A 15,005-nucleotide genomic window follows, 5' to 3' on the forward strand; every position below is an offset into this window, starting at 1 on the left:
CACAACACCTGATTTTCTCCCCTCCATACACACGCAAGCATGTATCTGACTCATACACTGTTCGCTTTCCAGACATTTGTACATTACTGCATATGCTTTATACACACTTTTGACAAGTTGTGGTGCACCTGAGCACTGTATACAATAATTTCATTATTATTATATAGCAAATACAAGTTACTAATTCTAATAACGCATGAAATAAAATTCTTTTTAAAAAATTGATATCGCCAGACATCCCTTTCCCCTCATTTCTTAACAGGAAAAAGAAATGGAAAACTGTTTCTATTATATGAAGTCTAGCTGTAGATAAAAATAGAACCATAAGGATTTTAGCTTTCTTCGTAAGCAGAATGTGAATGAGCAGGCGGATGAAAAGAACATAGGAATCATAAATGAACTTTTGAAACTGGATTGAATCTTTTACTTCCCCAGTTATGCTTGATTACAAATAGACAAAGTATATCATACCTATTCCATGTTGTAAGTTCTCTAATTCTACATTATTCAACACGGCTCGATAAACTCGCTGCAGGTATTCTGCCATTACAGCGATATTGACTTCCTGTTAAAAGAAAATAGTGATCTTTTAGAAATTTAAAACACAAAAGAATTTATTATATTAATTATAGATTTTGGAGAATTACTGCCAGTCAGTTTAATATAATTATGAACTTATAACTAAAAGGTCAACAACTTATATCCCATCATTAAAATGTTAAAGTGTTATGTTCTTAGCTAAAACTATGGTGAAGTTTGTTTAGGTATCACAGCAAGGTACAGACCACTATTGTAGGCAGTAAATACATAATACAATTGAAAAATATTTCATTGTAAAGCTGATATTCTTTCCACATCCTGGAGCAGACAAGTCTTCCAAAGTAATTGCAATAATCAATGGGTAACAGGATATTACATTTTTGTCACATTTGCACTCACTTTAATCATCTAATGATTTATGAAATTTCAGTAAGATCAGAGGTTTAAATACATTACAGAATAAAAACATTTCTTCTATATTATATTTTAGTTTCCACGCTAGTGTGAGGAAGAAGATATCTGTTTGTCTTTTATTGCTGAGTGCTCATATCTCTAACTACACAAATACAAAGCAGAACCGCGTTAAGCTAAGTGAAGCAAGCAGAGTTACTTCCCTTGCCAAAGTAGTACCTTAACGCATAAAACCCTCAAGTTTCATTCAGCGATTCAAGATTTTTAAAACGTATATAAATCATACATATATTGTTTTTGCTGGCTTATTTGCTTTTTTTTTCAATACTTTAATTAAAATTAAAATGTTTATTTGGATGTACTTTGTTCTTTCGATGGTGAGATCTGTTAGTGAAATTTGAAACAAATACAGAAATGTAGAAATATTTCACTGTTTCTTCAATGTTTAAGCATCAGAGAAAAACTTAGAATTAACACATGCAAAAACTTGCTTTTAATTTTTATTTTCATTATGGTACTTTCAGAGTAATTTAATTTATGATTTTGTTACACCTTGAACCCTTGTAGCCTCAAAATATCAAATAGTTATTTTCTTTGACCACACTCAATTTTTTTCTTTCTTATATTATTTTCTAAGCCTGCTATAATATACTTTTAATTACACAACTGAACTTCAGTTCGATATTACTGTTACATTAACAAATAATTTGCTGTCATCACCATCAATAGCAAGATAAAAAAAGTATAATAATGAAGTTAGTGTATTACAAAATATTTGTATAAAGTTTTAACATATAAAAGATTTACCTCATTAATCTGTTTATCGGACAATCCTTTAGCTACAAAACAGAAAAAAAACATTTAGTAATTTTGTCAATATAATTTTATAATTAAAGATATGAAATGAAATATAAAAAATAGACATTTATGGGTTTTGTAAATGAAATTCATATTTACCTTTGAGTTCACGAACTAATTTTTGACGGTACTGAATATGCCAACTTTTTGATTCTTTATCAACTATATTACTCAAAATTGGTAAGCAGTTATTAATTAAATCTGGAAAACATTAAAATTGATTGAGTTTACAATTTGGTCAGATACGAGGTATAGCAATCAAATAAAAGTGAATTTTAGGCGAAATAAAAAATTTTTGAGATCTTTGAGCATATATTTTCAATCAGTAAAAGAACTAAAACAATTAAATTGTATTTTGCATTTAATTTTTACTAGTTCTTCAAAACATGTTATAATGAATTAGATTAATTAGATGGCATTGAAGACTTCTTTAAGCTTCTGAGGAGCAACATTTCCTTTTGTCACTATGTTTGGCAATGTCAACACATATCAAGTATCCTTGCAAAATAATATACAATCATTGCATATCCTCTTATTAGAGAATGCCTTATTATCTCAGACCTGAGCTGACTACTATCTAAGTCTTCAGAGGAATACTACTGCTCCAAGAAGTTTTCACAACTAATATATGATGCAGCTTCCTCAATATATATATATATATATATATATATATATATACATTGCAGATCCATATCAATGTATCACCTATGAATTAATGTACAATCTATTTGAAATGAACAGTCTGTTTATTATCAGCATAATGAGACTCCTAAGATACAATAAAAACTTACTATAATTAATTTATTTTTGTTGCTAATCTTTTGTTAAATTTACATTTCTGAAATATTTGTACATTTTTTTATCTCATCTATCCACTTCCTTATTAGTCAACCTAAGTGTAATCATTCAATACTTCACTATAGTCACAGATTAGGATAATGCAGGGAAATAAGTATATTCTAAAGAGAATTAGTGTCTCCTCGTGAAATTACCTTTGTTAAAGAGCCTTAGGTCTATATGCAGACCTTGTGGAGTTTGATAATAATAAGGTATAGGTGGTGGTCTGAGGTCAGCAGTCTGTAAAGAAGAAAAAGTAAATATTTATAAAAATAATACAAATAGATATTTTCTTTGGAATAATTACGTTTATTTTTAAATATGTTTACCATACAAGGCAAGATATAATAAAGCTGGCATAAACCAATAAAGACTCTCACATAAGCAAGTATAAAGAAAAATATTGTATATTGCTATTATGAAGAATGAAGAATATTGACTGGCTATGGCACGGAAACCATAGAAAAATCCATGCTAGGAATATTCTTGTGGAAGCATATCCAAAATGAAATAATTCAAGAATGGAGTGGAGTGAATGATGTGATTATGGAATACTGAAAGCCAAGTTCCACTGGCCCAGAAATGCTGTAAGGCTCTCCCAGGTAACAGGTGGTTCCATGCAATTGTTGAGTGTTATCCAAAAGATCAGAAAAGACCTCTCGGAAGATCTCCAAAATTATGGAAAAATGAAATAGTGAAAATAAGTTCAAGCCCAAAATGGAAGAGAAAGGTGCAATCAAAGGCAGACTGGAAGTGCATTGTGGCCATCAATGTAAAAGGACTTCTAAGTTTGGTCAAGAGTGAAAGAGCAACTTACAAAAGCGTTCCAGGGGAGGTAATTCTAAGGCATCTACTATTTTCATGGGATGTTCACAAGTAAAATTTGTTTTTCTGATGTGAATTCTCTAGTTTCCAAAATGACATTTTCACAACTTAATTGTGATGTGAAATTTGTCTTTCTGTTTATATTTGATTTATAAAATAATAATTTCAATACTTATACAGTTTATCTTAATCATTTAATGAATATAATAACAAGTTAACATTCATTCTGTCTCTAAAAAGAAGCATGTAAAATTAGTACCATGCAAATTCAAAATCTATGAACTCAGCAGCCAATAATATATGTTTCTGCCTACAATACAAAGTTTTTAGCAGATGTTTTCTGCCTATAAAAAACATGAAGTAAAACTACATACTTTATGATGAGTCTATACAAGTTATTATTGTTTTAAATATAACTTTTAAATAAAGTCATGAACAGATGAGATGGTATCATTTTCGAAATTATATTACTGTATCAACTGCTTTTTGCAAGATACCAGTTAATTAAATATATGCAATCTATGTAAGGAACATACAATAATATTCATCTATCAATAATGGTTTCAAATTTTGGCACAAGGCTTAAGTTTGGGAGTGGAGTAAGTTGATTATATCAACCCCAGTACTCAACTGGTACTTATTTTATCAACCTTGAAAGGATGAAAGGCAGAATTGAACTCAGAATATAAAGATGAACAAAATTCATCTATAAATAATAACATGCTCTCCAATGGCATAAATTTGAATAGATGGTTTTGGAGTCCGTACATTTGCAGAAATCAGATACACTGAATAGATAATATTATTACAATCTACAGAAGAGAGCAACAATATATTTTGTAGCAATTTGGTCTTTGTGAACATGACCTGGGCGTTGTCGACTGCGACTTGCGTTGGACAAAACACATCGCTAAAATTGCCAAGAAGGCTGAGGGTGTCTTGGCATCACTCACCAAGTCCTTTGTGAGCCGCTCTCCGGCTTTCTATCTACAGCTTTATATAGCTATAGTACAACCCCACCTGGAATTTGCATCACCGGTCTGGAACCCCTATATTGCACAGGATATTAATCGTCTGGAAACCGTTCAGCGACATGCAACCAAGAGAATACCCTCCATCAGGCATTTGCCATATTCTGAATGCCTTATTTTCCTGAGCATGGATACATTGAAACTCCGATGTCTGGCAGCTGATTTGGCAGACACCCATAAAATTATTAACCATCTTACAAACAATAACTCTGAGCACCTTTTCAAACTCCACCTGTCTAACACCCGTGGACATGTTTACAAAGTCAGAAAACAGCACAGCTCCCATGACTTTAGGAAACATTTTTTCATGCTAAGGGTTGCTGAAGCATGGAACAAACTGCCGGCATCAGTTGTTAGTTGTCAGAGCACTGCATCCTTCAAAACTTCCATGCTTCCTGAGATTCGCCAACACTACACCTGATTTTCTCCCCGCCATACACACGCAAGCATGTATCTGTCTCATACATTGTTCACTTTCCAGACATTTGTACATTACTACATATACTTTATACGCACTTTTGACAAGTTGTGGTGCACCTGAGCACTGTATACAATAATTTCATTATTATTATTATTATAAAATACAGAAAATGTCAGATAAATGTAGAAGAATAAATTAAGAAATATTCCGATATGGCTTACTAAGTCAATGCTTATCTTTAATTTCTAGTGTGTTAAACTTTTGAAAAGGGCAAATTTCCTCTTGGATACAGCAAATGAGTTTTTCTCACAGGTGATATTATCATTAACCTCAGCATTGCAAACCAATAACAGATGCATCAATTTTATTGTGATGAGGCTAGCTGCTATTCACAGATGTGAATTATACCAACCTGCAATACCTATTTGCAGCTAACTGGATTCAGTTGTAAAGAACTAAATATTTTAACCAGTCTACATTGAGTGCCAGAATATGAACTACTGATCTTTCAGCTGACTGCCTGGCACGCAACCAACACAGCCATTCACACACTCTACCATAAACATATTCCATACATGCTAATTTACAATTTCTTTAAACATACCTTGTGCTTCTCTGTTCTTAACATCTTGCATTTTTCTTTGACGTATTCACAAAAACGATTAAATTCTTTACGGCTGTGTTGCTGCAAATGAAATGTAAGGTGAAAATTAGATTTTATTAAATAACAAAACAAGGGAAAATAATGGAAACATAAATTCTTATACATTAAGCCTCAGAATAAAGAGAGTTGGATGGTGTGACAGAATCAAATGAACCAGAAGGCTGCATCAAGCTCCAGTGTCTACTTTGACATGGTTTCTATGGCTGGATGCCCCTCTTTTAATGCCAAGCACTTCACATAGTATACTGAGTGCATTTTTTTTCACAACACCAGCACTGGTAAGGTCACCAAGTAACAAAGAGAAAGACTCCAAGACTGAATGGAGTTCTAGTAGAGAGGGTGGTGGATTTATGCTAGGAATTGAGAGGTTAAAGTATGATAAAGGGTCAGATACAAGTGTCTTACTATAGAGAAGATACATGGTTACCCAGCATTATATGAGAGTATGTGGGAGTAACTAGTAAGAAGACAAAGATTGTGGTGACAAGTGTCAAAGCATACTCTCAAGATGTAAGAAGGTGAGTATAAGAGAAAATGTTGACAGAGGATCAGGAAACGTGGGTGGATAAGTTTATAACAGTATGAGAGGAAAGTGACAGGTGGCTAGATGAAAGTAGAGGTGAATGTAGTAAATGATGAACAAAAATGGAGGTGTGGTCAATAGTAAATATTAGTATGAGGGAGGGAGGTTAAAGAAACGGGAGTGGCTCAGGTAGGAGGAGGTGATAAAAGGCAGTAAAGGAAAGGTGAAGAACAGAAGTGTAATAATTTGTAGATAGACCAGAAAATATGGAGATGATGTACAAAGAGGGAGAGATGTATAGTGACAGACGGATATGAGAGGTATGTACGGGAAGCTATAGTGGACAGGTGACAGGTGTGTGTGTGGAAGCGGGGCACCAACAGCAGATATGAAAGGAGGTTAAAGATGAGGTATGGCAGTCCAAAGATAGTGAGAAGGGATGATATTGAGAAGGAGAGATGGATTTTAAAAGCAAATGGTTCCAAAGAGGGAGTGAGAGAGAGAAGAAAATAGAAGCCCAAAGTGGATGAGATATGTGCAGATTCTGCCCTCATATGACTATAACAACTGAATAGTACCATAGTTAGAATAGTGATTGAGGGATGGGGGTTAGTTAGATGAGAGATGGGAAGGACTGATAGGAACAAACTGAGTGCAGGGGCAGGACCTAGAGAATGTATTGACACAAATATAATGCTTTTAGGACCATCTTGGACACGGCAAACCACCAGTCCTTTGTCATCTCCTATATGAAGCTCAACATCTTGAGATCACCCTTCACTGCTTCATTCCATGTCTTTTTAGATCTCCTTCTTCCACAAGTTCCACCCACCACATTATATATATGTAGTGAATACCAGGTAATTACTGATAACTAAGAACTCATTTGGCTACAAGAGAAATTCTCATAAATAGTGGTAGGTATGAGAAAGGGCATTCAGCTGTAGAAACCCTACCAAAGTAGACAATGGAGCATGATGCAGTCCCTGGACCCATCAGATCCCATCAAACCATCCAACACATGCCAGCATGAAACATTGCTGTTAAATGGTGATGGTGATGATCTGGACTGCAGAGTCTCTATACTGGATTTAAAGAATGCAACCAAAAATATCTTAATCTTCAGAAACTGGCAATGCTCAATAGAAGCATAGTTAATTCTTAACTTATGAGCAGTTAACCAAGCAGTATTACCAGGAAGTTAAGGATTTTCCTATTCTCATGTGTGTATATAAATATATGAATTTTTTGTGTAATGAGATAAAAAAAAAACAAGGCTGTATAGATATTAGAGCATTTATAAATAGAAGGTCTTACAGCTGTTTCTAGAATATTAATTAATAATAATATCCCTTCATGGGAGACGGTGTGAGAGGAAAAGTTAAGTCATATAAATATATATATGTATATATATGATGGGATTCTTTCAGTTTCCAACAATCAAATCCACTCACAAGGCTTTGGTCAACCCAAAGACACCTACTCAAAGTGCCACGTAATGGGACTAAACACAGAAACATGTGGTTGGTAAGCTTCCTACCACACAGCCATGCCTGCACCTATATATTTACATTAATATTTCATTCAGTCAGTTGTGTATATTCAGGATGAATTATGAATAATAAACTACAATGTATTTCACACTGTATTATTTACAAATATATGGAATTTGTAGTGACGCTATTTTTGGAAGTTTTCAGCGCACATGCGCAGAGTTGGATTACTTCTGGTAGGCTGCTGGAAGTTCCCTCATGCGCATGCGCAGAGAACTGCAAACTGAAAGCGTTCCTGCTAAATCTGTCTTTTTGAATCAGCAACCCTACTGAGTGGACGTGACCAACCTTCTCTCAGGGAAAACCTTACATATAGAGAAGCTCTCTTCTAAGCGGGAACGGAGACGGTAATTTTGGCTCACACAAGTGAACATTTGTGAACAGTCTTGTGAACTTGGCGACTGGTTCACCCTTAAGGAAAATATATGTGTATATATTTTTTATTTGCGAAACATGGAAAAATAAAGTATTATTGCTATTGAAGACTGTCAGATTTTGGTTCACACTTCGACAATTATATGTGACAAGATAAGACAGACACCCCTCAAGTGTTCCTGAGACCTTTATCTTATTACAATTAATATTAAAAAACAATGTTTGATTTTTGACTGAAATGCTCCAAAAACCTCCTTTAGTACCTTCTTGAGTGTCCAGAAAAAATCTGATATTGTAAAACCATTCATTCACTGTTTTATAATTACTGTTTATTAAATCATTCCAACTCCAAATACCTATGTTCTATCTTTTTAATTTTAATGCTGTACCTGATTAAACTGCTGTTAACTTTAAGATCAAAATAAAATACAAAAGTACAAACCCTAATATCAAGTTCAGCAACTAAGTACCGCATATGCTCTTCCCTAAGTTTTCCACATAAATCACCAGGGGTCGTTGAAGGCATGCCAATAATGATATCTGAAATATTTAGGATGGGAATTGTTATATGCAAAATAAAACAAGATGTATTTCAAAAACAGATGTTTGTAAAATAAAAATGAATTAAAATTTTTGCATGCATGACTGAAATACATTTCAACAAAGAAGGTTAGTTTACAGAATTTTTCATTTTTTACTTGTTTCAGTCACTGGACTGTAGCAATGCTGGGGCACAACCTTGAAGGGTTTAGTTATATCAACCCCAATACTTTTTTTTTTTAAACTAGGTACTTATTTTATCAGTTTCTTTTGCCAAACTGTTAAGGGGATGTAAACAAACCAGGCATAGGAGTGGCTGTGTGGTAAGTAGCTTGCTTACCAACCACATGGTTCCGGGTTCATTCCCACTGCATGGCACCTTGGGCAAGTGTCTTCTGCTATAGCCTCAGGCCAACCAAAGCCTTGTGAGTGGATTTGGTAGATGGAAACTGAAAGAAGCCCGTTGCATATATGTATATATATATATAGATGTATGTGTGTGTATATGTTTGTGTGTCTGTGTTTGTCCCCCCAACATCGCTTGACAACCGATGATGGTGTGTCTACGTCCCCGTAACTTAGCAAAAGAGTAAAGAGTAAACCACCAGAAGTTGTCAAGCAGGTGGGGAAGAGATAAACACAAACAGACACACACAAATATACAACAAGCTTTTCCCACAGTTTCCATCTATCAAATTCACTATTCACTCACAGGAAATTGGTTGGCCTTGCCCAAGGTACCACACAGTAGGGCTGAACTAGAAACCACATGGCTACAGAACTTCTTAATATCACAGCCATGCTTGTGCTATAGCCATGCATGCAGCTACAAGTAGCTGTTAAAAATCTGATACTGTTATAGTCTTAAAACTTAGAAATATGAAACAATCACATTCAATGATCTAAGTAGATGTAACATAGTATCAAGTTTATGTTGTTAAAACTAGCTATTTACATTTAGAGAAACAAACAAAACCATTGACAACTGGGACAAGCCTTTGAATTAAAAGTGAAACTGAATAAATTCAGCTTGTTGGTGTACAGGCACTTACCAAATATTTTCCATAAACCTCGAGCCCAGCTTTTTATCCCTTCCGATAAACTGAAGAAATGTGAATGGAATCGGTTCCGAGCTGTAATCAGCAGAATTCTTAATGCTAACGCTGTGTCCTATAAGGAAAGGATGCGAGAAATATTGGTAAGATTATAGTTTATAAATGTATATTTCACAAGAAGATTTTATAAAATTGTTGACTAGAGTAAATATTTCTTTGCAATAATGTATTTACCACTTCTTCTTGACAAATCCTATACAGATTTGAAACTTATCTTACTCATATTAACATGTTACAAAATGAATGAATCATACAAATAGTAATTATCTGTTTTTTCTGGTATTCATTTTCACATTATTGGAGATTGATGATGTCAAATAAAGCAAGAATTAGCAATGACATACAACTTACATCAAGAAGTGTTTCATGGGATCGTTTTGAACCTTTCTGCAGCAGTTGACTAAGATGCCATTTATGTGTTTGGCCAGGAAAATGAATACTATCTACTTCAAATTCCCTAAAATCAATGGATAATGAATATGTAATTATAAACAAAAATGCAAAAACAAATTTGAACAGACAGACTAAAGATATATATTTAATGAGGAAAGTTACAGCAATATTAAACAAAGATACGGTGAGTCAACAAGGAAGCTCCAAATATATTGTTTGACCTGCAAAAAATAGCAATCATCTCCCTAAAAAAAGAAAATAAGAACATATTCCACAATCTGGTCCTAAATACACTATCTCTAAAAATAAGAATTTAAAATTGCTAATATCAGGCTGAGTAAAAAGTAACGTTTTGAAACATGAAATTCATCAAAATATATTTCAACAATGCAGAAATTTTATTCATCAAAGTAAGTATCATCACATTTTTGTCAATAAGTTATATGTCTGTTTATTCCGGTAACATAAAAATCTGGTGTTCTGGAGCTGAAGAACTCTTTGAATGCACTTTCAGCATTCGTTTAATTTTTGAACTCCCTCTCACAGGAAACTATCAAGGTGCTTGAAAAAGTGGTAGTCAGTAGGAGAAAGGTCTGGGGAATAAGCTGGGTAGGAAGAACTTTGTAGCCAAGTTCCCTCAGCTTCTGGAGTGTCATTAGTGAAACGTGTGGTCAAGCATTGTCATGAAGAATGATTGGCTTTCTTCAGTTGACCAGTCTGGGATGGAGGAGTAACAGTTTTTTGTTCATTTTGGTAATTTCATGGCAATATATTTCTGCAGTAATGGTTTTTGCAGGTTTTAAGAAGTTATAATGAATAAGTCCAACAGTACACCACCAAACAGTTACCATAATCTTTTTGAAGAGCTCGGGTTTAGGGATGGTTTCAGTGCTTCATTTTGGTCCAACCACTGCGAAGAATGTTTTTTATTTTGGTACAGAATCCACTTTTCATCACAAGTTACAAAACGGTCGAGAAATGGATCAGTCTGGTTATGGAGAAGAAGCAACGAGCAAATTTCATATCTGCACATTTTCTGATTTTCATTCAAATTGTGTGGTACCCATTTGTCAAGCTTTTTTGATTTTCCAATCGCATGCAAATGGTTGCAGGCAGTTTTCTGGCTAACTTGAAGTTCTTTGCCAGTTCTTGAGTGGTATTACATGGCTCTTTCTTAATGACGATCTTTAATTGACTGTCATCGATGTCAGATGGGTGTCCACTACGCTCACAGTCTTCAAGGTTCAGGTCTCCACTGTGAAATCGTTTAAACCATTTTTAAGCTGACCACTCACTGGTCATTTCCTCACCAAACATTTCATTGATATCACAAGCAGTTCCAGCTGCTTTATGTCCTTTTTTGAAGTTGAATAGCAAAATTGCTTGAATATCGTGCATTGACAGTTCCATTTCAGATGATTGCAACAATGATGAAAAAAATATCAATGTTAATTTATTGATGCATTTGAGCAAGTCTGTATTATCAGACAATTGCAAAAAAGATGTATAAAAAATTCAAAACTCTGCAACAATCCGGTACAAAATCTTCATGGTTCAAAACGTTGCTTATTTTTTATTTATCCTGATACTATTTGATTATAAGAACCCTGCAGTTCAACAAATCCTGTCAGACTCTCCAACCTATGCCAGCATGGAAAACAGGATGTTAGGTGATAATGATGATGATAATGATGGTGGTGATAGTTGTGGTGGTGAAGACTAAAGATAAGATTTGAGACAACTTATATTATTTGATTATAAGATTGCTTATATCATTTGATTATAACAATGTTAAAAGCAGCAAACTGGCACAATTGTAAAGCATTGGATAGAATGCCTCACAGTATTTGTTCTGATCTCTGCATTCTAATTTCAAATCCTACCAAAGTCAACTTTGTTTCTATCTGTCTGAATTCAATAAAAAGACACCAATCCAACCAATCCAAAGCAGTAGGTTGGTAAAACTATCAAAGAGTTGAACAAGATGTTTGCAGCACTTGTTCTGGCTCAGTGTGTTCTGAAAGAATTACATGTCATGAAACTGGAACCAAACTATATCAGCTCAAGTTGGTGGCCTTTCTTTTGGATAAATACACAGGATACATAGAAAAGAGTCACTTGCTTGTTTGGCCAACTGCCAGTCTTTCTCAAAGAATCTTGCCCAGGCTTGTGCTTACATGTGAAAATGCATAATCAGCCTTGACCAACAGAGGCTACCCCAAGGCTGCTTTATTGAGATTGATCTAGAGCTAAACAATAGCAACAATGATATAATATTCAATAATTTTCTTTATTTAAAGAAATCAAGATTGAATCATATGATTAATTAAAGTTTCATGACATTTCCATACTACATACATATTTTATGTTAGAATATATATATTTTGAAAAAATAATTATATTAAAAATATCACAGTATTAAGTTATCAAATCAATGTAGATATAGTTGTGGTTATACAGTCAACTTAAGCAGAGCAGGCCGTTTTCAAAATACATACATTATAAATTAGTTTTACCATATATATTTCTTTACTACCCACATGGGGCTAAACATAGAGGGGACAAACAAGGACAGACAAAGGGATTAAGTCGATTATATCAACCCAGTGCGAAACTGGTACTTTATTTGTCGACCCCGAAAGGATGAAAGGCAAAGTCGACCTCGGCGGAACTCAGAACGTAACAACAGACGAAATACTGCTAAACATTTCACTCGACGTGCTAACGTTTCTGCCAGCTCGCCGTCTTAGTTTTACCATATAATTAAATGATATATTATATAGTTAAACAAAACATTTCTCAGTGATATTACTCATGTTTTAACTCTTTAGCATTCAGATCATTCTGTTAAATGTAATGCTTATCTATTCACATAGTTTTGAATTAATCATGCATTATCTTGTTGCTTCAAAAGTTTGATTATGTGATTGTGTATTTTTAGAATGAGAGACAGTAGATCAAATGTGAGAGGTCACATCTGGTCAGTTTGAGCATAAAACAGGTAATATATATTTGGGCCAGGTATGACCGGTTTAAATGCTAAACGGTTAAAATATATTTTTTTAAAATTTACAACAGAAAGTAAGTCGTTCTCAAATTATTCATCAAATAAAGGAGAAAAAATCCCAAGCAAGCCATATTATAAAACGTAATATCGCAAAAGAAATTTCTTCTTAAAACAGATGTTACATCAACCTAAAAATATATATAATACAGACTCATCTTTTATTATTTTAACAGTGTTTGTCTTAAGCTAACCCTTTATTTATAAAGAGGTGCAGAAAGAACGAGAGGGAAAGAGAAATCCTTTTATAGAATTTGTATACCCAACTCAGTCAACATATCATTGGTTCATTATTTTAAGAGGTCTTATGACAGCTGTTCAAGAATCATAAGGTAACAGAATGTTGCAAATGCTGCTGATTCCACTGTACTTCTTCAGAATATTTAAGAGCAACTCCACAAATAATACTCTGCTTTATTGCTGTAAAGCATTGTATATGGATTTAAAAAATATATAGATAATTTAGTTATTCAAAAAATAAAGTTGGTGATTTTAGTACAGTTTTGCAGAATTATTGAAAACACAGAGAAGTGACCATGTGATTATGCATACACATGTACAAAATAATAATGATATGATGATGATGATGATGGTGTGTGGTGGTGGTTTCAAATTTTGGCACAAGGCCAGCAATTTTAAGAGGAGAGTGAAATCAGTTACATGGACCCCAATATTCATCTGGTACTTATTTTAACAACCCTGAAAGGAAGAAAGGCAAAGTTGACCTTGATGTAATTTGAACTCAGAACATGAATCAGAAGAAATAATGCAAAGTATTTTTTTTTGTCTGGTGCTGTAATGATTCTGCCACCATCATTTTAATAAGACTACTACTACTAGTAATAATAATAAACTTTTACAACTTATATTATGTTCTGTATGCAGTCTGTTATGAAATTATTAGTATTTATAATTGTTGCAAAACTATTTCTCTAATTACCAAGCAAATAATCATTTGATTGCTCACTTCCAATTTCCTTCAATTATTTGTGTTTTATACAATTATTAATTAGCTACATTTTTCGATTCTTTTCCAATTTCATTTTAAATGAAATTTAAGAATATCAGTAAGTATTATACTCTCAAATTTTGAATGAAATTTCAGAATAAAGCAATGCAAAGAAGTGACAATTTGGAAAGAATGCAAGGAAAAAAGCTATTTCCTTGGATCAAGTTTTTCACCAGCAGAAAACTAAGGTGGCGAGCTGGCAGAAGCGTTAGCGCGCCGGCCAAAATGCTTAGCGGTATTTCGTCTGCCGTTATGTTCTGAGTTCAAATTCCGCTGAGGTCGACTTTGCCTTTCATCCTTTTGGGGTCAATAAATTAAGTACCAGTTACGCACTGGGGTCGATGTAATCGACTTAATCTCTTTGTCTGTCCTTGTTTGTCCCCTCTATGTTTAGCCCCTTGTGGGCAATAAAGAAATAAGTAAAATTTCTTTGAAGGATAGGAAACAAAGAGGAACTGTAAAAATGATGCCTCAAAATGTCTCTTATAATTTGAAATAGCAGCTATGATGATCAAATTTAATTTTGTTGAAAACAAATCAGAATACTTTAAATGATAACAGGTTACAACACTGATTTAAAAAAATTTAGTGATCTCGGAAACAAAAGGAGAAATGGAACACCCAGAACATAACACATATAGAGAAGTCTCAAAATTATGCAAATAAAGAAATCAAATCACTATCTGTTGTTTCTTTATCAGTGTAAAATAATGTACAAATATTTTGTGTTTTAATATCAAATTATAAGTAAAACTGTCAACGAGTTTTAAGAGATACAAAATGAATTTGCTTTTTTTAACTGGGAGTTGATAAACATTGAATCATACACATAATGATATATCCAGT

General features: G+C 33.6%; 1 protein-coding gene across 2 annotated transcripts in view; it reads right to left on the reverse strand.

Annotated features, from left to right (window-relative positions):
* Positions 1-15,005, reverse strand: part of LOC115211608 — a 481,864-nt gene that overhangs the window by 283,153 nt on the left and 183,706 nt on the right. For both annotated transcript variants that reach the window (XM_036503259.1, XM_029780201.2), the window contains exons 6-13: positions 10,045-10,150; positions 9,631-9,748; positions 8,481-8,578; positions 5,528-5,608; positions 2,802-2,886; positions 1,909-2,010; positions 1,759-1,790; positions 472-565 (exon numbers count right to left, since the gene is read on the reverse strand). In XM_036503259.1, the coding sequence (XP_036359152.1) occupies positions 472-565; positions 1,759-1,790; positions 1,909-2,010; positions 2,802-2,886; positions 5,528-5,608; positions 8,481-8,578; positions 9,631-9,748; positions 10,045-10,150 (716 nt within the window). The remainder of the gene's footprint in view (positions 1-471; positions 566-1,758; positions 1,791-1,908; positions 2,011-2,801; positions 2,887-5,527; positions 5,609-8,480; positions 8,579-9,630; positions 9,749-10,044; positions 10,151-15,005) is intronic.

Source organism: Octopus sinensis, linkage group LG5 (genome assembly GCF_006345805.1).
Source record: "Octopus sinensis linkage group LG5, ASM634580v1, whole genome shotgun sequence".
NCBI lineage: Eukaryota > Metazoa > Mollusca > Cephalopoda > Octopoda > Octopodidae > Octopus > Octopus sinensis.